Raw genomic sequence first — 21,512 nt, forward strand, 5'->3', positions numbered from 1 at the left:
TGAAGGGCAGTTTGCCAGCAGGGATCCAGTAGACCCCATAGTTGAGCCGGATGCAGGCCTGTGTCCTGAAGTACCTGCTCTCCTGGACTTGCCTAGTGCAGGACCTGGGGGGTTGCAGCCATGCATTGTTTCCTTAGGCTGACAAGGGACAAATCTGGGAAGGAGGGTCAAAGCCCTGACAGTTCTTTGGTTCTCTGTGTCTGAAAGAGCTGGTTGTGGCTTGTTCTAGGGTTTAAGGCTGGCTAGTTAGGTATTCCCAGGTCAGGAATCTTGTTGGTTTGGGCAAAGCATGATGCTTCCTATAGTGTATCGTCAACACTTACAGCCCAGGCAGGGATATTAAATGCCTCAGTGCAGTGCCATCCCACCCTTATGCCCCTCTGAAGACTGGGGTGCCCACACCTGGAGTCCAGGCCCTACTGATGGGCTCAGCTCTTGTCAGTGTCCCAAGCTGTAAGGAGAGGAAAGGCAGACAGCCGGCTGCTTGGAATGAGCCGAGGCTAAATTCAGCTGGTCTGGGCTCTGCCCCTCCCCCATTCTCATTCCACCACTCCAGGGGCTGCTCCCATGGTCTCAGCAGGCACCACCTTCCCAGCCAGCGCCTGCCTGCTGCCCGGTCTCTTGCTGGCCACCCCCACCTACTCCCCCCTTCCCAGGCTCACTTCCCCTCCCCCAGGGCTGGCTCAGTGCGGGGCCTCAGCTGGGTCAGCGAGTGAGTGGGGCTGGGCAGGCTGATCGCCTGTTCCCTGGGGAGCTAAGGCCAGTGGGCAGTGGGCAAGAGGGCCTGGTGCCAAGGCAGAGACTTAAGGAAGGTGCAGACGGGGTCCGTTTGCACAGCCTCAGGGTGAGTTGGGGTGCAATACTGTTGGGGTCTTGGGGTTGGGGAACCAGGAGGAGGGACCAGGGGGCTGTGGCAGATTCATGTCTGTATTTGGCAGTCGGATAAGCGCCAGCTCAGCGAAGCCGGGCCCCTGGCCAGTTGTAGGGGAGAGCTTCAGGGCCCTGGGGACACCCCTCCCCCAAAGCAGACTCAAGTGTCCCTCTCCTCTTTTCCTAGGCTGAACGCTCTTTTCTATGGGTGATCTACTTCTGCTTCCCCATTTCCTGAGAATCTGGGGTTCATGCTGTAGGGGTGGGGCCAACAGGTGCCTCTGGGGAAGCTGAGAAGGGAGAGAGGGAAGGGCTGCCTGGACACTGCCGCCTCATTGGCCTGGGACAGAGGTCAGGATGGGGCTTGTCTGAGGTGTGTGCTGCTCTTCTGTGCCAGGCCCAGCTCACCTAAAAAACCAGTGCTTCGTCCTGCTATTGTGGGGTCCCAGAGGTTTCTACTGCCTCCTCTGGAGCGTCTTGCTAGGAACTTAAGTTAACCGCTTGAGTAGAATTCAGCATTGCCCCAAAAGCCATTAGTGGCCCTTCTGCTGGCCAAACTGCTCCAGGCTATTCTCTGTAGAATATCATCAGGGTCAGAATTGGCAGGCCTTGACAGGAGGAATCAGACTCAGGGAGAGGAAGTGGTTGGTCATGGTCATCAGGCGATGAAGTCAGAGCTGGACCTGCAGGAGATACCTTACCTTCGCAATATTCTTAGCTGACTCTATCCATCCTTCTCCCTTGATATCCTCTATCTCTCTTCCAGGCGCGTCCACATCCCCCTTCAGCAGCCCAATCACCTCTGATGAGGAGTACCTGAGCCCCCCAGAGGAGTTCCCAGAACCTGGGGAGACCTGGTCCCGAACCCCTACCATGAAGCCCAGTCCCAGCCAGGATCGAGATTCCTCTGACTCTTCCTCCAAGGCACCCCCAACCTTCAAGGTCAGCCCCTGAGGCTGGTATCCAGCCTTCTGGGGACACCATTCCCTATGCACACCCCTTATTCTTGAGGCCATTCTTTTTTTTTTTTTTTTTTTTTTTTTGGAGCTGGGGACCGAACCCAGGGCCTTGCGCTTCCTAGGTAAGCGCTCTACCACTGAGCTAAATCCCCAGCCCTCTTGAGGCCATTCTTAAGCGTTATGCGGAACAGAATCTTTCCCCATTAACCACTGTTACCCAGAGACAGACTGGTGTGAAAGAGACCTCTGTCCCAGGCCCCCTAGCTCTCTGTCACCCCTGATGCTTTGGGATTCTCCTTCAGGTCTCACTCATGGACCAATCAGTGAGAGAAGGTCAAGATGTCATTATGAGCATCCGCGTGCAGGGGGAGCCCAAGCCTGTGGTCTCCTGGTAAGTTACAACCACCTATAGCACCCACCAGTGACACCCCATCCCCCACCCCAGCTACACCAGCTTTGGTAGAAGGGAGCAGAACTTTAGAGACCTTCCCTTGGGATCCCATCTCAGCTATAGCAGCACCACCCTGCCTGTCCAGGGCTTCCTCTGTTGGGGAGGTGCTGGAGCGATTAGCGATTTCGTGTCTACCAGCTTTGAATGACACCTCTTGCCTTGTAGAGGGTTGATCATACTTACACCATCAGCTGACGCACAGTGATTTTTGAAGCCAAACCATTCTGTACCCAGCCTAGGGTAAACCCAGTCCCCACACATTGTTTCTGAGCTGGACCATTCCTCTCAGCATTGTCCCTGCCTCTACACTGTTTTGGGTTCTGGGTTTCATTTTTAATTGATTATGTGGTCTCTAGCGTAATTATAATTTTTTTTAAAGATTGTTCTTCATATTCTTTTAGGGAGTGAGAATCTATGTTTCTACTACAAATAAGTGGAAGTAAGATAGGGGACATTTACGAACTATTTAGATGTGAACCAGGTTCTGAGAGATCCAAGTAGAGGCAGGGTAAACCTGGCTTCGGATCCCCGGGGTGCATTGATCAGCCATATAGATTTAGGAAGCCGGTTGGAAGGGAAGGCGGTGGGTGGCTCTGCAGCCTACCACCCCCTGTAGCTGTGAATGCAGGGAAGGGCTTCAGGTTCTGGCTTTGTCTCTTTGACAGGCTGAGGAATCGGCAGCCTGTGCGCCCAGACCAGCGGCGCTTTGCAGAGGAGGCCGAGGGTGGGCTCTGCCGGTTGAGGATCCTGGCTGCTGAGAGGGGAGATGCTGGTTTCTACACTTGCAAGGCGGTCAACGAATATGGCGCTCGGCAGTGTGAGGCCCGCCTGGAGGTCCGAGGTGAGAGGCCGTACACTCATGAAATCCCTGCCTTTCTCCATCCTTACCCCACCAGACAGCTCGCATACAACCTCAGTTATGAGATGCCACACTGAAAGGTCCCCTGGTCCCACTGCTTATATGGTAGTTGGTGAAATTGAAGCCCAGAGAAAGGAAGTGACTTGCCCAAGATCACACAGAAAATAATTCCATAGTCAGCTAGCTCCCCAACTTGCTTTCCCCACCTTCCATCATAAGTGCCGGCAGTAGCTGGCGGCCCTGCATCCTACAGCCCTCTTTCCACACCCTAAGCCTTCACCGCCTGCTCTGTGCGGCCTGTTCTTCACCAGCTCTCTTACCCTCCTTTCGTGCCCCACCCCCACCCCCACTCTCCCTACACATTTGGTTGTCGTTCAGAAACTGTTGTGACTGGGGTAGCAGTGGGCAGTGGCTGGTGGTTGGACCCGTCCGAAGGGACCCTTAGGGTACCATCATTGTGGAACATCGGAGGGACATCAGGGGTGCCAGGGTTTGCAGAGCCCTGAAGGATGGAGAGTTGGGGACATATGGTAGGGCTCTCAGGCAGCAGCAGGAATTACAGGATCTATCCAGGCTGCCCTTTGGAGGCTGCGGGGTCACCCCTTCAGAGGCTGGCCATCTGTTTGACCTTCCCTTCCATGTGATGTCATAGCGGCATCTCCTCGGCCCTTTATCACTCCATCGTCCTTCCCTGCCCCTCACTGGGAACCGGTCCTTCAGGCCTGGCAAAGGCCAACTCTAGGGGCTTCCCAAGGCACTGCTAAGCTCCCCTTAGAGCCCAGACCTACAGTCCTAGTTCCTCTGCCAGGCTTTGCCTGCCTCACTGTCCCCCATTCCTCTTGTTGCTATGATTGCCACCTCTTTGAGCTCTAAACTCTTGAGCCTCTGCCCTCTTCCTTCTCTGGGATTGGGTTCTGCCTTGCTTTTCTGTGTTAACCTGTGTCTTGGTGCTTCTCTCTCTTTGGGATTCCTTCCAACAGTCCGTAGGCTTTGGGGTGTTCCTAACGACTATGAATACTTCTCCCCTTTGTTGCTCAGGGTCTCTGCCTGAGGAGCCCGGGGACCAGGCTAACTACTGGCCCTTTCGTCCCAGTGCTGATCTATGGGGAGCCAAAAGTGACCACTGTAGAGGCAACTTCATATCCAGAGGGGTCCTAGCGAGGTCTGTGGTGTGTGTGCGTGTGGTGCATGGGTGCGTGTGTGCGTGTGTGTGTGTGTGTGTGTGTGTGTGTGTGTGTGTGCACGTGTGCCGCACTAACCTGCCGCTTGCTGACTGAGGTTTTTGTCTGTACACAGGCGAGTGAGCTCAGGGGGCCACCTGCGCTGCCCCCGCTACCCTCCGAGCTGCACCCCTGTCTCAGGCACCTCCTGGACCTCGCTGTGTTTCACTGCCTCCTGCCCACAGACCCAGCCGGCTCGCCGGCCCGGACATAGCCCATGCTCCCCTTCCCTCCCTAGCCCATACAGCACCCTGGGGTAACCCATCGGGCCCCTGTGGATCCTCCCTCCCCAAGTGGATATGTGGCTGTGCAGACCAGGAGGCCCCCAGAAGGACTGAGTGTTGAGAAGGGATGGCCATGAGGTTGTGACAAGCTCCCCCCGTCCCCAGCCTCCATGTAGGGAGCATCCAGCGAATGCATGTGCTATGCTGCTACAGGCCACTGTCTGTCTCTCTGTCTGTCTGCCTGTGTGTCTGTGACAGTCAGGGAAGAAAACCTTCGAGCTGAGGTGGGATAAGACAGAATAAGATGATAGAACACAGCATCTGTGAGATGCAGGGGCCCAGAGGGGCAGGCACAGTGGATAGGAGACTCTCTGGGAAGGGTAGGGCACTGACCATTGCAGAAATGGGTTTTAAATGGCACAACATTTTTTATTCCACATGAGACCAAAAGCTAGAGGTCTGGGATTAAGCCCTGACTGCTGGCAAGCTTAGGACCAAGTGGGGTACCCTTCTTCACAGACACATCCGACACGCTCTGTCTGGGAATGAGAGAGTAGCCAGACTGAGCACAGGAGCAGGTCATAGTGGGACTGGAGGTTTGGAAACACTATTTCGTAGCTCAAATAAAGTCCAGTTTGTACCCAGCTGGTGTGCTGTGTTTTCTTTGCCGCCGCCGCCGCCACCACCACCATTACCACCACCACCACCACCGCCGTTGTTCGTTTCAGATCCCCTCCCTCAATTCTGATTCACCTCTCACCACTTCTCCCCTTCCCAGGGGTCCAACATGGGTTCCCATCTCAGAGCCAGGTCTAGGGGCTCATTGCTGTCTTGCCTGGGGTGGATGGGCTTTCCCAGTCTCCAGAGGAACCAAATGCATCTCTCTTTCTGTATCTGTCTGTCTCTCTGTGTGTACGTATGCGTGTGTCTCCCTTGCCCTGTGTGTCTCTGCTCTGTCTGTGCCCACTGTGGCTGCCTTCCCCTCAGCACACCCTGAAAGCCGGTCCCTGGCCGTGCTGGCCCCCCTGCAGGACGTGGACGTGGGGGCCGGGGAGATGGCGCTGTTTGAGTGCCTGGTGGCAGGTCCAGCTGACGTCGAGGTGGACTGGCTGTGCCGTGGCCGCCTGCTGCAGCCTGCGCTGCTCAAATGCAAGATGCATTTTGATGGCCGCAAGTGCAAGCTGCTGCTGACCTCTGTGCATGAGGACGACAGCGGTGTCTACACTTGCAAGCTGAGCACAGTCAAAGGTAACTACTTCCTCAGGTTCTAGGGCTTCTGTGGTCCCCAGAGCTGGGGAGGCGACTGAAGGAGCTGGGTACACAATAGGTGTCCAGGAAATGGAACTCTAACTGCCAGGGCCAGGAGATAGTATTGGGCTTCTACACCCACCCTATCCCCCCCAAACAATGAGCAATTAGAGCAGTGGTTCTCACCCTTCCTAATGCTGTGACCCTTTAATACAGTTCCTCATGCTGTGGTGACCCCCGACCATAGACTTATTTCATCACTACTGTTATGAATTGTAATGTAGATGTCTGGCAGGCAGACTCTCTGATGTGTGGCCCCTGTGAAAGGGCCATTGGGATCTCAAGGGGGTTGCGACCCACAGGTTGAGAACCTCTGACTTAGAGGATACCTGGGACAGAAATGTTCTTATGTCCTCTATCCCCAAGACAGAGCAAGTCCATGGAGCTATGACCCAGACATCTCTATTCTTGCCCTGCAAGCTGACAAACACATGTCTTTGTACAAGTCACTTCCCCTGTGTGAGCTTTATTGTTTCCATCTGTGAAAGTGGATGGTGCTAATACCTACCAGGCAGGGGGGACTGGCAGGATTAGTGAGATCACCTCTACCGAGAACAAAGCCCTGTATGAGTCAAAGGCTGGCAACTCGGGATGCCAGCCGCCGTTACTATCAAGGGCATCGCTGGCCCGATCCTGTTCTCTGTGAAGAGCAGAGATGAGAGCACCTGCCTCTGGGGTCGGGGTATAGAGTGGGACCAAGAGGTATCGGCTCTGGGTATGTGACAGGTGGGACAGAGTGTGGGCATGAACCAGACACAGAGGAAAGTCTAGGCAGTGGGCTTTTCCTCACAAACCTCAAAGTCCAACTATGTTTCATCTTGAATGAACATGATAAGGTAAGAGCTTAATCAGGTCCCCTGCTATAATGTCCCCAGCCCACCTTGGCACGCTGCTGCCCATCTTTGTTGACTCCTAGGAAGGCCTGGTCTATGAATCCTGGCCCGCTGCCTCGGCCCTCATGCTGAGTCTTTGTGGGGCTCAGTTCAAGCTCTTAAGGCTGAGATTGTGTCTGGGCCTCCACAGCCTCCTTTGACCCAGTGCTACCCACTTCCTCCCAGATGAACTGACCTGCAGTGCCCGGCTGACGGTCCGGCCATCGCTGGCGCCTCTGTTCACCCGGTTGCTGGAAGATGTGGAGGTGCTAGAAGGCCGTGCTGCCCGCCTGGATTGCAAGATCAGCGGCACCCCGCCTCCCTCTGTTACCTGGACTCATTTTGGTATGGTTCCCCACTCCGAATAGGCTGAGCAAACATCGTGGGTGTGACAGGGCGTGCCCAGAGGACAGGTCCCTCTGCCTTAGTAGATTTACATCTGTGCCCCCAGGCCACCCTGTAAATGAGAGTGAAAACTTGCGGCTGCGGCAGGATGGGGGGCTACACTCACTGCACATTGCCCGGGTGGGCAGCAAGGACGAGGGACTCTATGAAGTCAGTGCCACCAACACTCATGGCCAGGCCCACTGCTCTGCCCAGCTGTATGTGGAGGAGCCTCGGACAGCGGCCTCTGGCCCCAGGTACCACCTAGGACCCCAGGTTCTGCCTGCAGTGCCTCTAAGGGACCTTTACCCTGAGCCAGGAGGGTATAGCTGGGTAGCCATGTGGTTCTTACAGCTCGAAGCTGGAGAAGATGCCATCTATCCCTGAGGAGCCGGAGCATGGAGATCTAGAGAGGCTGTCTATTCCTGACTTCCTGCGGCCACTGCAAGATCTGGAAGTGGGACTAGCTAAGGAAGCCATGCTGGAGTGCCAAGTGACCGGCCTGCCCTATCCCACCATCAGCTGGTTCCACAATGGCCACCGCATTCAAAGCAATGACGACCGACGCATGACACAGTGTATGTGACCAGGAAGAGACCCAGCAACCTCTTGACTTTTCTAATCCTCCCCCTAGAACCTCCCTCAGGGTCTTCCTTTCGTAGTCTGGTTAGATATGGAAGGGCCTGGGGAAACAGAGCCTTTTGGGGCTCTGAGGTCAGTCTGTCCCTTCTTGAGTCCACATAGTGCCATCTGCTGAGTCACCCCCAAGTGGCTGCGTTAGCATTTACTGAGCAGGCAGCATAGCCTGCTGCTGACCAGCATGGGGACTGTAAGCAGGTTACAGAATCCAGAGTGGGATCTACACTCATTTGCAACTGCTGTGATGAGAATCAAATCAGCTCATTATACAGATACAGACACACACACAGACACAGACACACACACATATACACAGACACATAGACATACACATACACACACAGACACACACAGAGACACACACATACACACAGACACAAACACATACACAGACACACACAAGCACACACAGACACACAGACACAGAGACACACATATACACAGACACACAGACACACAGACACACACAGAGAGACACACATACACACAGACACAAACACATACATGGACACACAAACACACACAGACACAAACAAACACAGAGACACACACACATACACACAGACCCAGACACACAGACATACTTACACAGACACACTCACATACACACAGAGACACATACATACACACAGACACAGACACACACACAGAGCCACTGCCACCATCACCCCAAAGCGGGGCCTTGTAGATCCCAAGCAGTCAGCAAGTGATAAATCTTACGACAGTTTTTATTGCCACTATTCTCACTGTGGATAAAGCAGAGCTTCCCCCAAGCCTGAGAAATCTCAGTGGAAGGGCTGGCGTGTGCAGGGTCTTGCTGAAGGGAAGCGGGACCAGGGTCGCTGACAAATAGGAAATAGGAAAGAGGAAGTCAGGAGTTGGGTAGGAGTCAGTTCTCTTGCCTGGTTATTTTCCCAAGGTAACATTTGTGTTCTATTGTTGAAGCGACATGGATCTCATGTGAGTTCCTCCTGCCTCCGCTCGTGATGGTTTTCTTCTAGATCTGCCCCTATAAGCCCCTTAGTAGGTGCTTTCTATGTGGTGCACCCCAAATCCTGGAGACATGACAGGGACAGTCTTACCTTGCCATAGGCCTGTGAGGCAGGTACTCTTATGCCCATCTACAGATGGGGAAACTGAGGCTTAGACAGGTACAGACACTTCCTTAAAGGTAAGCAAAGTCCTCCTGACCCAAGTCTTAAGGACAGCTCTTGACTCCTGACTGGGGATGTAGCTCAGTTGATAAAGTGCTTACCTAGCATCCTCGGAGGCCTGGGTGTGACCTCTACTACTGTCTAAGCCAGGCATGGTGGCACGCACCAGTAATGCCAGCATTTTGGGATAGAGAAAGGAGGATCAGAAGTCCAAGGTCATTCTAAGCTACACAGTGATTTCCGGGCTGCTCTGGATTACATGAAATTCTGTCAAAGAGAAGGAGGGGAAGGAGAGGGGAGGGGAGGGGAGGGGAGAGACGGAGGGAGGGAGGGAGGAATAGAGAGAGAGAGAGAGAGAGAGAGAGAGAGAGAGAGAGAGAGAGAGAGAGAGAGAATATGAAGAAATGAGAACTAGACTGGTTTTAATCGCTCACACCCCATTCCCCAAACTCCACCCCCATCTCATTCCTAGTGCCAGCAGCAGACGAAGCTGTCACTGCTTAGTCACAGACTGTCCTGTGTCCCCATTGGAGGCCCTGGGTAGATGTCTGTCTCGGGATTGGAGTTGGCATCTCTGCTGTGCCTGTGTCTGGGGTCACTGGCAGCCTTTGGTGTCTCTTCCCCTTTAAATAATGTAGGCAGAGATAAATGAATGGATGGCCACTTCCAGCTTGCTAAAGGAAGGCAGGCGGGCTTGGGGACATCCCTGGTGTGAAAGAGAACAGCACAGGCCACCACTTCTTCATGTCCCACCAGACAACAGCATTCTTATTATTGATGGAGGAGAGTGCAAGGAACGAGCTTTGGAATGAAATGGAACTCAAGTTCAAACCATTGCTTCATCATTTACTAGCTGTGTAACCCTGGACAAGTCAATTAATGTCCATGACCTCCTGGGTAAATGGGAATCATTTTGTAGAGTTGTTGAAAGGATTAGGGTTGAGGAAAGCGTGTCAGGTACCTGGCATCAGACGAACACAGAGCAGGCAACTCTTACTATAATTTATAATATGACATATATTTGGCACTTACTGCATGCAAAGCATTGCATTCTAGGCAGAACAAGCAGAGCTATACAGGAGCCGTGACTCATGGGAGTGAGAAGGAGAGATCTCTAAAGTCACTGGGCCCTGGTACCCAGCGATGAGCTTTGAGAGGGCTGGAGACCCAGGGAGGGCATCAGGGCACTGGAAGGAGGGGTGTGGGGCCATGGCAGGATGGACTTCACGGTCATGCACCGATCTGTGTCTTTAAAAAGGAAGCTTCAAGTAAGAGCTGTTGTGCCCGAACTGTGTCTTAAAGAAGGTAAGAGTGGAGAACATTCTGAAAGGGAAGAGTATGGCGGAGCAGACTCGGTGGTGGAACCCACTTGACTTGTCCATGGTCCTGATGGACAGGTAGTCAGGAAGGCATGGCAGCCAGATGGTGGGATGGATATTGGAGTTTCTGGATTTAGCTGATCTCTGGTGTGCTTTCCTCGGTCTCCGCTGGAGATGAGGGCCAAGCAATGGCTGTTAGGCTGAGAAGAGACTGAGGGGAAATCTACTAAGAAACCCGTGTCAGGACGACGACTTGGAAGTAACTCCTTGGAGGTACAGGAACAAGGGAGCTGTCACAGCCAGAGCGGCAGACAGACAGACAAACCCTGTGTGAGAAGGTGACAAGTGGCTAGGCTTGAAATGCCCAAGGAACAAGTATTATCTTTGACTCCGGGCAACATACGCCTCTTGGTGGCTGCCCTGTCCTTCCCTCCTTTGCCCTCTCTCTGCAGTGGGCAATATACGAATGGCCTGGATTGAGCTGCCATGGGCTCAACCCATAAAGGGTCCCCCTGATCAGCCATGTATCGCTGTCCCTCCCCCACAGACAGGGATATACATCGCCTGGTGTTCCCAGCTGTGGGGCCTCAGCACGCTGGTGTCTACAAGAGTGTCATCGCCAACAAGCTGGGCAAAGCAGCCTGCTATGCCCATCTCTATGTCACAGGTGAGGCAAGCATCTTCTCTAGTAGCTGTGTCCACTGGCACCAACTACGGGTGAGGTCGGGGGAGTGGTGCTCCACACCAGATCCTTCTCCACTCCTGAGGGAGCAGCTGGCCTTGTCCCTGTGCCTGTGGCTGAGCCTCAGGCCTAGCTCTCTAAGGGTTGGTGATCCTGTGGAGTCATGAGACTCTAAAGCACCCTCCCACCTCCCACCTCCCACCTCCCACCTCCCACCTCCCACCTCCCACCTCCCACCTCCCACCTCCCACCTCCCACCTCCCACCTCCCACCTCCCACCTCCCACCTCCCACCTCCCACCTCCCACCTCCCACCTCCCACCTCCCACCTGTGGCTTTCAGATGTGGTTCCAGGCCCTCCAGATGGCGCTCCGCAAGTAGTGGCTGTGACCGGAAGGATGGTCACACTCTCATGGAACCCACCCAGGAGTCTGGACATGGCTATTGGTAGGTGAGGGTCATACAGGTCAGAGGATGGGGATGAGGTATAAACAGAGAAGGCTCAGGCAGGGGCACCACAAGGCCCAGGCTTCTGAGCATACGATGGGGGACAGGGGAGGATAGGACTCTAGAAGTGGGATCTAGAAACATCTTTGCTGTTTCTCTGCTAGACCCAGATTCCCTGACATACACAGTGCAGCACCAGGTGTTGGGCTCGGACCAGTGGACAGCACTGGTCACGGGCCTGCGGGAGCCTGAGTGGGCAGCCACGGGGCTGAAGAAAGGGCTCCAGCACATCTTCCGGGTCCTCAGCTCCAGCGGCAAGAGCAGCAGCAAACCCTCAGCACCATCGGAACCTGTACAGCTGTTAGAGCACGGTGAGCCCAATGCAGTGTGGATGGGTGTGTGTGTTGTGGGGGAGGGTCAGTGGTGGAGGCTCAAGGGCTATCTGGACTTGGTAGCTGTAGTATGGGCAAGGTTGCAGGGCGGGGCCCCATCCTGTCAGTGGTGGCAGTGGTCTCGGTACAAAGCTTTGGTGTGCCCATCACTGCTTCCTTAGGCACTTCCTGGCTGTGTTCTATTTCTCTGAATCTCAGTTTCTCCATCCGTAAAACTGGAGCTCCAAAGGAGTACAGGAGAGGGGAGAGGGGCAGGGGAGGACGGTGCAAAGGGTACCACGGCCCCAGTGCCAGCCCAGCACAGAGCCTGTGTTCTCTTCCGCCCACAGGCCCACCCCTGGAAGAGGCACCTGCCGTGCTGGACAAGCAGGACATTGTGTATGTGGTAGAGGGCCAGCCTGCCTGTGTCACCGTCACTTTTAACCATGTGGAGGCCCAGGTTGTCTGGAGGAGGTGAGTCCTTGCTCACCATTACCCTTACCTGGGATCATCCAGCCCCAACCCCGCCTGGCAAGGCCATCCTCATGTCTTCCTTAGCTGCCGGGGAGCCCTCCTGGAGCCGCGCACGGGTGTGTATGAACTGAGTCAGCCAGATGACGACCAATATTGCCTTCGGATCTGCCGGGTGAGCCGACGAGACCTGGGACCCCTTACTTGCAGTGCCCGAAACCGCCATGGCACAAAGGCCTGCTCGATCACCCTAGAGCTGGCAGGTAAGTGACAATCTCTTCATCCCTTTGAGGCATGTTGCATGCTGGAGATTCTATCCCATGTCCTTCCACTCAGGCCTGTCCTTCGAGTAACAATGCCAGTATTAGTGATAATAGAAGAAATAATAGTACTATTTATTGATCATGTACGGCAACATAGCAACATGTTCTAGCACTGCACTCAGGGATGAAGGCAGGATGATTGAGGCAGCCTGGGCTACAAGTGAAGGAGGTCTAGTTGAGACAGGGTTTCTCTGGGCATGTCTGGCTGTCCTGGAACTCACTTTGTAGAGCAGGCTGGCCCCAAACTTACAGAGATCTTCCTGTCTCTGCCTCCCAAGCTCTGGGATTAAAGATGTGTGCCACCACTGCCCAGCAAGGTCTAGACTTTAAAAAAAGAAAACCTGGAATGTAACTTACTGTAGAGTCTTTGTCCAGCACGAGGCCCTAGGTTGGATCCCTAGCACTGACACACACACACACACACACACACACACACACACACACACACACCTACATACACAACATTGTGTACAATGTCATATATAGTATTTAGCATCTCATAAGTGCCAAGGTCACTGTGAAGTACTTCACATACCTCATTTAATGCCTCAACCATATGAGACGGGACTAGTTGTCATTCCCATTTTGCAGACGAAGAAACACGGTCAAAGTGTTAAGTAGCCTGGCCCAACACAGACTCTAAGTACAAGAGCTAGGTTCAGGGACTGGAGAGATGGCTCAGTGGTTAAGAGCACTGACTGCTCTTCCAGAGGTCCTGAGTTCAAATCCCAGCAACCACATGGTGGCTCACTCACAACCATCTGTAATGGGATCCGATGCCCTCTTCTGGTGTGTCTGAAGACAGCAACAGTGTACTCATATAAAATAAATAGATCTTTTTTTTTAAAAAAGAGCTAGGTTCAAATCCCCATACCAGACACTGCAAAGCTCTGAGTACTATTAGTTTGTGTACTAAAACAGACAAGGAAACAGTGTCTCAGCAAAAACAGTATGAAAGGAAAAGCTGATTAAAAAGCAAATGTCCAGGCTAGAGAGATGGCTCAGCGGTTAAGAGCACTGAGTGCTCTTCCAGAGGTCCTGAGTTCAAATCCCAGCAACCACATGGTGGCTCACAACCATCTGTAACGTGATATGATGCCCTCTTCTAATGTATCATGAAGACAGCTACAGTGTACTTATATAGAATAAATAAATCTTTAAAAAAAAAAAAAGCCCTCAAGCACAGCCTGTTGCCTGTGCTCAGCTCCAAGGCTCCCAGTTGCCCTTTAGCACAGCCATTTTGACATCACCACCGTCACCATAAGCCTGTGGAGGTCCAGAACCAAAGTTTCTGCCCCCCTCCCTTTTTCTCCTTTAAAGTCAGAGCTTCTGGGGCTATAGCATGCATTAAATGGCCACCGTTTTGTGTTTGGACTGCTAATTAACTCCAGCATCGGTAACCACCACTTAAAACTTCAGATCCACCTGAACTGAATATTGTTACCTGCTGAGTGGATACAATTCCAGCCAAAAGCAAACCAAGTGACATTTTAGTTAGCACAGACAATCTATGGGCAAATGGACATTTTCAGTAGCTTTAAAAAAAAAAAATCATTGAAGCTCGCTTAAAAACCTCCAGAGTTTTGACCTTGACAAATTGCTTCCTCTCTCAGCAGACAGGGAACTGTGTTCCTAGAGGGAAGCAGCAGCCATATGGGGGATGAGGAGGAGCTGGGGTCCTCCTGGGCCTGTGTTGATGGGGTTTCTATCTTAGGAGTGTTTTTCTCTTGTCTAGTTCCTATCCTGCATTGCTAACTCAGTCACAGGCTGGAGAGATGGCTCTTCAGAAGGGGCATGTGACTTGCTCTTCCAGAGGTCTTGAGTTCAATTTCCAGTAACCACTTGGTGGCTCACAACCATCTGTAATGGAATCCAATGCCCTCTTCTTGTGTGTCTGAAGAGATAGTATATTCACACGCATATAATAAATAAATAAATAAATAAATAAATAAATAAATGTAAAAAATTTCATTAAAAAAAGAGAAAACGTTTCTACTTTAAAAAAAATTACTTAGTCACCACCCTATCCACAGACAAGTATTTGCTAGACTTGTCCACCCTTTCAGGGCTCTTGGCAGGCCTGGGAGCCCTGCATCCTAGCCTGAGATGGAGGTGATGGAGAAAGACTATCTTAACCACTCAGAGCCAAAGGGACCTGGGTCTTATAGCAGATACCCCCTTCTGCAATGCCCTGCTTCACCATGAGCCAGGCTGGGTAGGAAGAAAGGCAGCCCCTTCTCTTGACTGCCACATAACAGCCTCTTCCCTAGCCCCGTAATAGCCTCTTCTGTTGTCTATATAAAGCCAGGCAGGTCCCTGTGGTGTGGCAATCTATACCCAGCCGCTCTACGTTTTCCCTTTGGGGCTTGATTACTTTTATTCCTCCGGGGTCCTGGAGATGCACTCAGAACACAGGGCCTGGGAATCACAGTCTTCACAAGGCACAGTGCAAAGTGAGTGTAACTCTGCCGTGAGAACCAGAGGCTGCTTTGCAGGGAAGGATGTGGCTGTGGTTTGCCGGAGAAGCAGAGAGTTTACTCCTAGACTGTCCAGTTAATATTTGGGCGGTGCTTTTCTCGTTCGACTTGCCACTTCCCAGAAGGTAGAAGGCTTCCTAGACAATTTAACTAAAAATCAGAGAGAAGCTTCAAGATAGAGGCTGTGCCCTTCAGGAGCTGCATTCTAGGTCACAGCCCCAGCTTCTCCTGCAGGGGCTAAAGGCAGGCAGTCTGAGGCCGCCAGGTAGGGTGTTGAGAAGAGCAGTCACCCACAGGGGGCAGCTCTGAGCCACACTGCACCTGCCTCGTGGTCACTGCAGAAAGGAAGGGCTGGATAGCCAGACCAGAGAGATAGGACATTCAGATTTCTTTTGTGTGTGAAAATATCCTAATTTTGAAGCCATCAAATGAATCCTAAGTGTCACACAAAGCAGACTGTACTTCAGAGTACTGTGCCTCAGAGCCTGGAAAAGGACCTCGTTAGGATTTGCAGTGAGAGCCAAGCCAGGAACTCTGGTGTCCTCAGTCAGGTGAAGGGGAAGTTGGGAAGGCAGGGCCTGGTATTCTCACCATCCAGTTGCTGACAAGGATGGGGCTTGAGAAGCAGGCCCATGTGATGACATCTGGTCCCCTCCTGTCCCTGTTTGTTGCAGAGGCACCTCGGTTTGAGTCTATCATGGAAGATGTGGAGGTGGGGCCTGGAGAAACCGCTCGCTTTGCTGTGGTGGTTGAGGGGAAACCACTGCCGGACATCATGTGGTACAAGGTCAGTGGGTAATGCAGGCTGCGGTAGCTTGCAGAGAGCAGGTGGGTTGTGGAGTCCTGGAAGGCCTTCGAAGTGTCTGGGCAGAGGTGTGGTTAGGAGGGGGTGGTTGGACTCTGGGGGCTAACTGAAGGGTTAGGGGTCTTGTTTGTTTGTTTGGTTTGCTTTGGTTTGGTTTTTTTTTTTGTTTGTTTGTTTGTTTTGTTTTGTTTTGTTTTTTCCAAGACAAAGTTTCTCTGTGTAGCCCTGGCTGTCTTGGAACTTGGAACTCGCTCTGTAGATGAGGCTGGACTCAAACTTAGAGATCTGCCTGCCTCTGTCTCCTGAGTGAGTGCTGGGATTAAAGGTGTGTGCCACTATCACCTGGCGTGAGTTAGGGGCTCTTAACAAGAGATCATGGAGCAGATGATTCTGGTCCCTGGGGTCAGAGGAACTGAGTAGAGACAGTGCTAGGCAGGCTCTTGGCCTTCAGGTCCTGATGAGAGAGGCTGTCAGGTGTGGAGGAATAGCTAGGCTCAGGTGACAGCAAAGCCAGACCCAGACCACAAGGGACACCCACCTCTGCAGGATGAGGTGCTGCTGGCCGAGAGCAATCATGTGAGCTTCGTGTACGAAGAGAACGAGTGCTCCCTGGTGGTGCTCAGTGCAGGAAGCCAGGATGGAGGCGTCTATACCTGTACGGCCCGGAACCTGGCAGGCGAAGTCTCCTGCAAGGCAGAGCTGTCTGTGCACTCAGGTGGGTTAGTGTTTTGGGGAGAAGAGACAGGCAGCATCTTGCCCTGTGCCAGCATTCTGGCCTGTGCCCTTTGAATCTTCCCACATTGCCCCTCTCTGCCCTTGTCTCTTACCTGTCCTCCCAACATGGGGACATCTATCTCCTCCCTAGCTCAGACAGCCATGGAGGTCGAAGGGGTCGGAGAGGATGAGGAGCACCGAGGAAGAAGACTTAGCGACTACTATGACATCCACCAAGAGATCGGCAGGTGTGGGGCCAGGAAGAACTGGCTTCAAGGACCAGAAGGGGATGCTGGGTCTGAGGGCGGGGAAGGACGGAGGGTCAGTGCTGTAGTGACAGCACTTGTCATCTTCCGTGTCTTCCAGAGGTGCCTTCTCCTACCTGCGGCGGGTAGTGGAGCGGAGCTCTGGCCTGGAGTTTGCAGCCAAGTTCATCCCTAGTCAGGCCAAGCCTAAAGCATCAGCGAGACGCGAGGCCCGGTTGCTGGCCCGACTCCAGCATGACTGTGTGCTCTACTTCCACGAAGCCTTCGAAAGGCGCAGGGGACTTGTCATAGTCACCGAGCTGTATCCTGGGTCGAGATGGGGGTGAAAGACTGTTCTTTGTAAAGGCGAATTTGGAGTGCATTTTACCCTTTGCAAAGTGGTCCTTTGAGCTAGGGCCCTAACCGGGATGGGGGTCCAGCTCACTTAGCACACTCAGAGCCCGGGGTTCAGTTTACAGCACTGCATAAAAATGCGTGTGGAGACACGTGCCTCTGATCCCATTACAGGGGAGGTAGATCAGAAGCTTATGGTAATTCCTGTCAACATAACCTGAGTCCAGGCTATGCCAAACCCTTAAAAAAAAAAGGTAGGCCTGTTGACAATTGGAATGAAAACTGTTTCTAGATCTTTTGTCTTAAAAACAACAACAACGACAACAACAAAATTTTATGTTTATACCATATTTGTAGTATATGCCTTTAATTCCAGGAGATAGTGACAAGTGGATCTCTGTGAGTTCAAGGCCAGCCTAGTCTACAAAGAGTTCTTGGGCGGGTAGGGGCTACATAAGAAACCTTGTCTTAGAAAAAAAAAGAAGCTTAAGTTTATACAGCATTTAGTGTGTGTCTGGCAATGCTGTGTGGGTTTCATAATCAGTACACACTCAGCCCTCATGTATATCCTCCTGATAGAACTTTATCCTTGTTTTATGGTTGATGAACGAGGCATGAAGAGGTTAACTAGTGTAGTCTAAGGTCCAACAGCTAGCAAGCACTGTATTCCATCACGGGGTGTAGTACACTGCATCTGCACATCTGACAAGACCCTGCTCCAGATGAGACCCCAGACTTTGCTCTATTTACCAGGACTCTCTTCGTAAAGCCACTCCCTTCTCTTGTACACTGAGCTCGCAATGCTGGCATTTGGCTTGATCTCCCTGGTGCAGGGTGACTCTGACCTGCACACCAGCTCACAGTCTCTGCATTGTTAAAGTCCAGACCTCAGCAAAATGACAGATAATTTCATTATGAGGACCTCTGGGTTACTCTCAAATATCACCAAGACGTTTCCGACTTTAGTCAATAAGATTCTACTATAATTCAAGCCCTAGAAAATGCTTCATAAGCCTGGAGAGGCTTTGTCGCCTGCAGTTCACTCCTTGAGGAAATCTAGGCTCAGAATGGGTGAGGGACTTGCCTTAGAGTCCAGGTTCAAGCAGGTCTCCTTATCCAACTGCCAGGAAAGTGGATCACAGTATCTGACCTGTCTGACCATGTCAAACGTGCTCTGTGGGGAACGAGGGCCCTAGGAGCTCTGAGCGTGGGTCGGATTCAGTCCTGGGGCTGAGCAGGGCAGTTAGTGCTTGACCCTTCCTCCTTGACCTATGACGCAGCTGCACAGAAGAGCTTCTAGAGCGCATGGCCAGGAAGCCCACCGTGTGTGAGTCTGAGGTGAGGGCAGTGGGTGGAAGGGGCGAGGTTGTGTACCATCTGTCACCTGTGTGAACGCTAAGAATGCTGGGTGGGTCTTTTACAAGCCATTTGTGCCCACAAGGAAGCCAGGGTTGGCAGTGGAGAACACAGCTACACAGACCGCACAATTCCCTACTCCACAAGACAAGACTTGAACCGTCCTCTGTGAACAGCAGCCGACACATTCCTAACTCCATTGCTGCCCAGTCTCCCTAACATTCTATGGAAACTGCCTAGACTTTGACCTCACCTTATGGCGTACAAGCTATAGACTGCACAGCTCTATTAGTATAATATAAATCCCTATTCTCTGTACATGTACTGTGCACAACTCGTGCAACGGCACATGGTAACCCTGAGTCTTAGCATCCTTCATCCGGTGTGGAGAGCCACGGATGAAGCTTTCATGAACCGTCTGAAGGCCAGAGCTTGGGCATGGCCTGACCTCTTGCCACATCTCTGGTGCTGACCAAGCAAAGTGTTCCCCACCTCCACGGACTCTGGCCTCCCTGTTTCCACAGACTCGGACTTATATGCGCCAAGTGCTAGAGGGGATAGGCTATCTGCATCAGAGCCATGTGCTGCACCTGGATGTCAAGGTGAGTAGGCGTGTGGCAAGCATGTGGGAGGTGGGGTGACCATAAAGGGTGTCCTTCTTTAATCAGCTCCCGTGCCTTGGTTACAGCCGGAGAACCTGCTGGTGTGGGATGGTGCCGGGGGTGAGGAGCAGGTGCGCATCTGTGACTTCGGGAACGCCCAGGAACTCACTCCAGGAGAACCCCAGTACTGCCAGTTTGGCACGCCAGAGTTTGTTGCGCCTGAGATTGTCAACCAGAGCCCTGTGTCTGGAGTCACTGACATCTGGTAATGCTGTCACACTGGCCACGCCGGGCTTGCTCACTGACTGACTGGGAAGAGCTTCTGGCTTCCTCTTCTGGCAGTCAGTGGACAGCATTGCTCCTAAGGTCTCCCTTCCTCCCAAGTAATTCCCAGCTTCTACCTTTCAGGGCTAACCTAGTCCTTTTGGGCTTCGGCTCCCAGCATCCCTGGGGCCGGGCCTCCCCACGTAAGACTGGTATACGCTTATTGGTCTTCAGAATTCTGGGCTTCCTCAGCCAACCCTGCCACAGCCCCTGACTTTGGGTTGAGTCCCTACCGGAAGTAGACACACTCCTATGCAGTATTCCCAGGGAGGACTCACCCTTTTCAGAATGGTGGTGGAGGGAGCTACCCATTTCTACCTGGAATAGGCTGGCCTCTCACACATATTTCTGGTTTCCCACAGGCCCGTGGGCGTCGTTGCCTTCCTCTGGTAAGGACTACACTGCGGTCTCCTGATTGGCCCACCCCTAACACATTCAGGGTCCACATCCCTCTCCCTTCTCTTCTACACTTAAGGGGTTTCACATGCATCAGTGTGGTTACCCCGGTTGGCATGTTGCAGCTCCGTAAGAGGTGGGCACACTGGATCCAAAGGCCAGTGCGGGTTTAACATCTTGGCAGGGAACAAGGTGATCCTAGAAAGTCCAGAGCATGGTAATCAGCTCCCTAGGCACTGCTGCCTTTCTGCCTATCCAAGGACCTCTAGTGGGGGCAGGACCAGACTGTGAAAACTCTGGCTTCCTGTCCTTCCTGCCTCTGGTGTCCCACAACCTTGGGTCTCCACTTGTTCCTGACCCTCTACCACAGGCATTGTACTTCACCTCAAGGCCCTGCCTACCTCTTACCATAGCCCACTCTGCCCCTGCAGTTTGACGGGTATCTCCCCATTTGTTGGAGAGAACGACCGGACAACACTCATGAATATCCGAAATTACAACGTGGCATTTGAAGAGACTACGTTCCTGAGTCTGAGCAGGGAGGCCCGGGGCTTCCTTATCAAAGTGCTGGTGCAGGATCGACTGTGAGTACAAGAGCCCTTAACTGCAGAGAGCCCCTCAAACCACCTGCTTACTCCTACCAAACCCCTGCCCTTAAGTCTACAACCTCTGGCTCTTTTTTTTTTTTAATTCAAAGATTTGTTTTTATTGATTGATGGATTGATTTTTTTCAAGAGAGTTTCTCTGTGTAGCTCTGGCTATCCTGGAACTCGCTCTGTAGACCAGGCCGGCTCGAACTCACAGAGATCCATCTTCCCCTGCCTTGGAAGTACTGGGATGAAAGGCATGTGCCACCACTGCCTAGCTAATTTTTATCATTTTTCATTATGTGTTCATGTGTGTCTGCACATGAGAGTGTTGTGTGCACACGAGTGATGGTGTCTGTGGAGGCCAGTGGCATCAGAACCCTGGGAGATGGATTTACAGACACCTGTAATCTACCTGAACTGTCCTTTGGAAGAGCACCATTTGCTTCTAACCACTGAGCCATCTCTCTAGCGTCAAATCCCTAGTCCTTAAGAGGTCCCACTTTCTCAACCATTCACAAATGAATGAATGATAAATTATTCCTTCTTATTCCTTCACAGGAGACCTACTGCAGAAGAGACTCTGGAACATCCTTGGTTCAAAGTGAGTCTAGTCCTACCAACTCCATTTACTGAGCATTGTGCATGTTAACTATGATATTTTATAAATGTGTGACCTATTAGGCTCACAGTAGATCTATAAAGGATTGTAATATTATTCCCATTTTGTTGATAAAGAAACTGAGGCCCAAGCCAATGATCAAGTTGGAGTAGCACAGATTCTAAGAATAAGCCTGGACTCTTTTTCCTATCCTTGGGGAGAGGGTCCTCTTCAGGGTTCCTACTGGTGCACAAGACCAGTCCTGGCCTAATTACCTCCATTTTGTGTGGCCATCTCTGTCCTGGGTTGGTTCCACACACTGGTGACCGGGTGGCCTGGCTCACTCACTTATGAACGTCATGTGAAGGGTTCTTATCATTTTTATGCCTCAGCATCCTGGGACACAGTGGCAGGCACCGGTGAGGAGGAGGTCAGCAAATGAGGTTAGAGAAGGCATCTAAATCCTTTGCCATTGGATGACGCCATATAGCTCAGTGGC

The 21,512-nt window shown here is 52.4% G+C and overlaps 1 protein-coding gene across 17 annotated transcripts in view; it reads left to right on the plus strand.

The window, feature by feature from the left end:
• Speg (striated muscle enriched protein kinase) overlaps nucleotides 1-21,512 on the plus strand; it is a 57,418-nt gene that overhangs the window by 24,276 nt on the left and 11,630 nt on the right. For 13 of the 17 annotated variants that reach the window (NM_001108802.2, XM_087566741.1, XM_087566742.1 and 10 more), the window contains 22 exon segments: nucleotides 1,637-1,812; nucleotides 2,132-2,220; nucleotides 2,946-3,121; nucleotides 5,571-5,831; nucleotides 6,950-7,108; nucleotides 7,215-7,404; nucleotides 7,502-7,725; nucleotides 10,807-10,926; nucleotides 11,283-11,387; nucleotides 11,552-11,758; nucleotides 12,109-12,232; nucleotides 12,317-12,492; nucleotides 15,704-15,816; nucleotides 16,381-16,549; nucleotides 16,700-16,796; nucleotides 16,915-17,115; nucleotides 18,428-18,485; nucleotides 19,028-19,105; nucleotides 19,192-19,370; nucleotides 19,792-19,818; nucleotides 20,257-20,409; nucleotides 20,974-21,016. In NM_001108802.2, coding sequence (NP_001102272.1) covers nucleotides 1,637-1,812; nucleotides 2,132-2,220; nucleotides 2,946-3,121; nucleotides 5,571-5,831; nucleotides 6,950-7,108; nucleotides 7,215-7,404; nucleotides 7,502-7,725; nucleotides 10,807-10,926; nucleotides 11,283-11,387; nucleotides 11,552-11,758; nucleotides 12,109-12,232; nucleotides 12,317-12,492; nucleotides 15,704-15,816; nucleotides 16,381-16,549; nucleotides 16,700-16,796; nucleotides 16,915-17,115; nucleotides 18,428-18,485; nucleotides 19,028-19,105; nucleotides 19,192-19,370; nucleotides 19,792-19,818; nucleotides 20,257-20,409; nucleotides 20,974-21,016 — 3,125 coding nt within the window. 17 annotated transcript variants of the gene reach the window in all.

This window comes from Rattus norvegicus, chromosome 9, assembly GCF_021556685.1.
Source record: "Rattus norvegicus strain SHRSP/BbbUtx chromosome 9, alternate assembly SHRSP_T2T, whole genome shotgun sequence".
NCBI classification, from domain to species: Eukaryota; Metazoa; Chordata; class Mammalia; order Rodentia; family Muridae; genus Rattus; species Rattus norvegicus.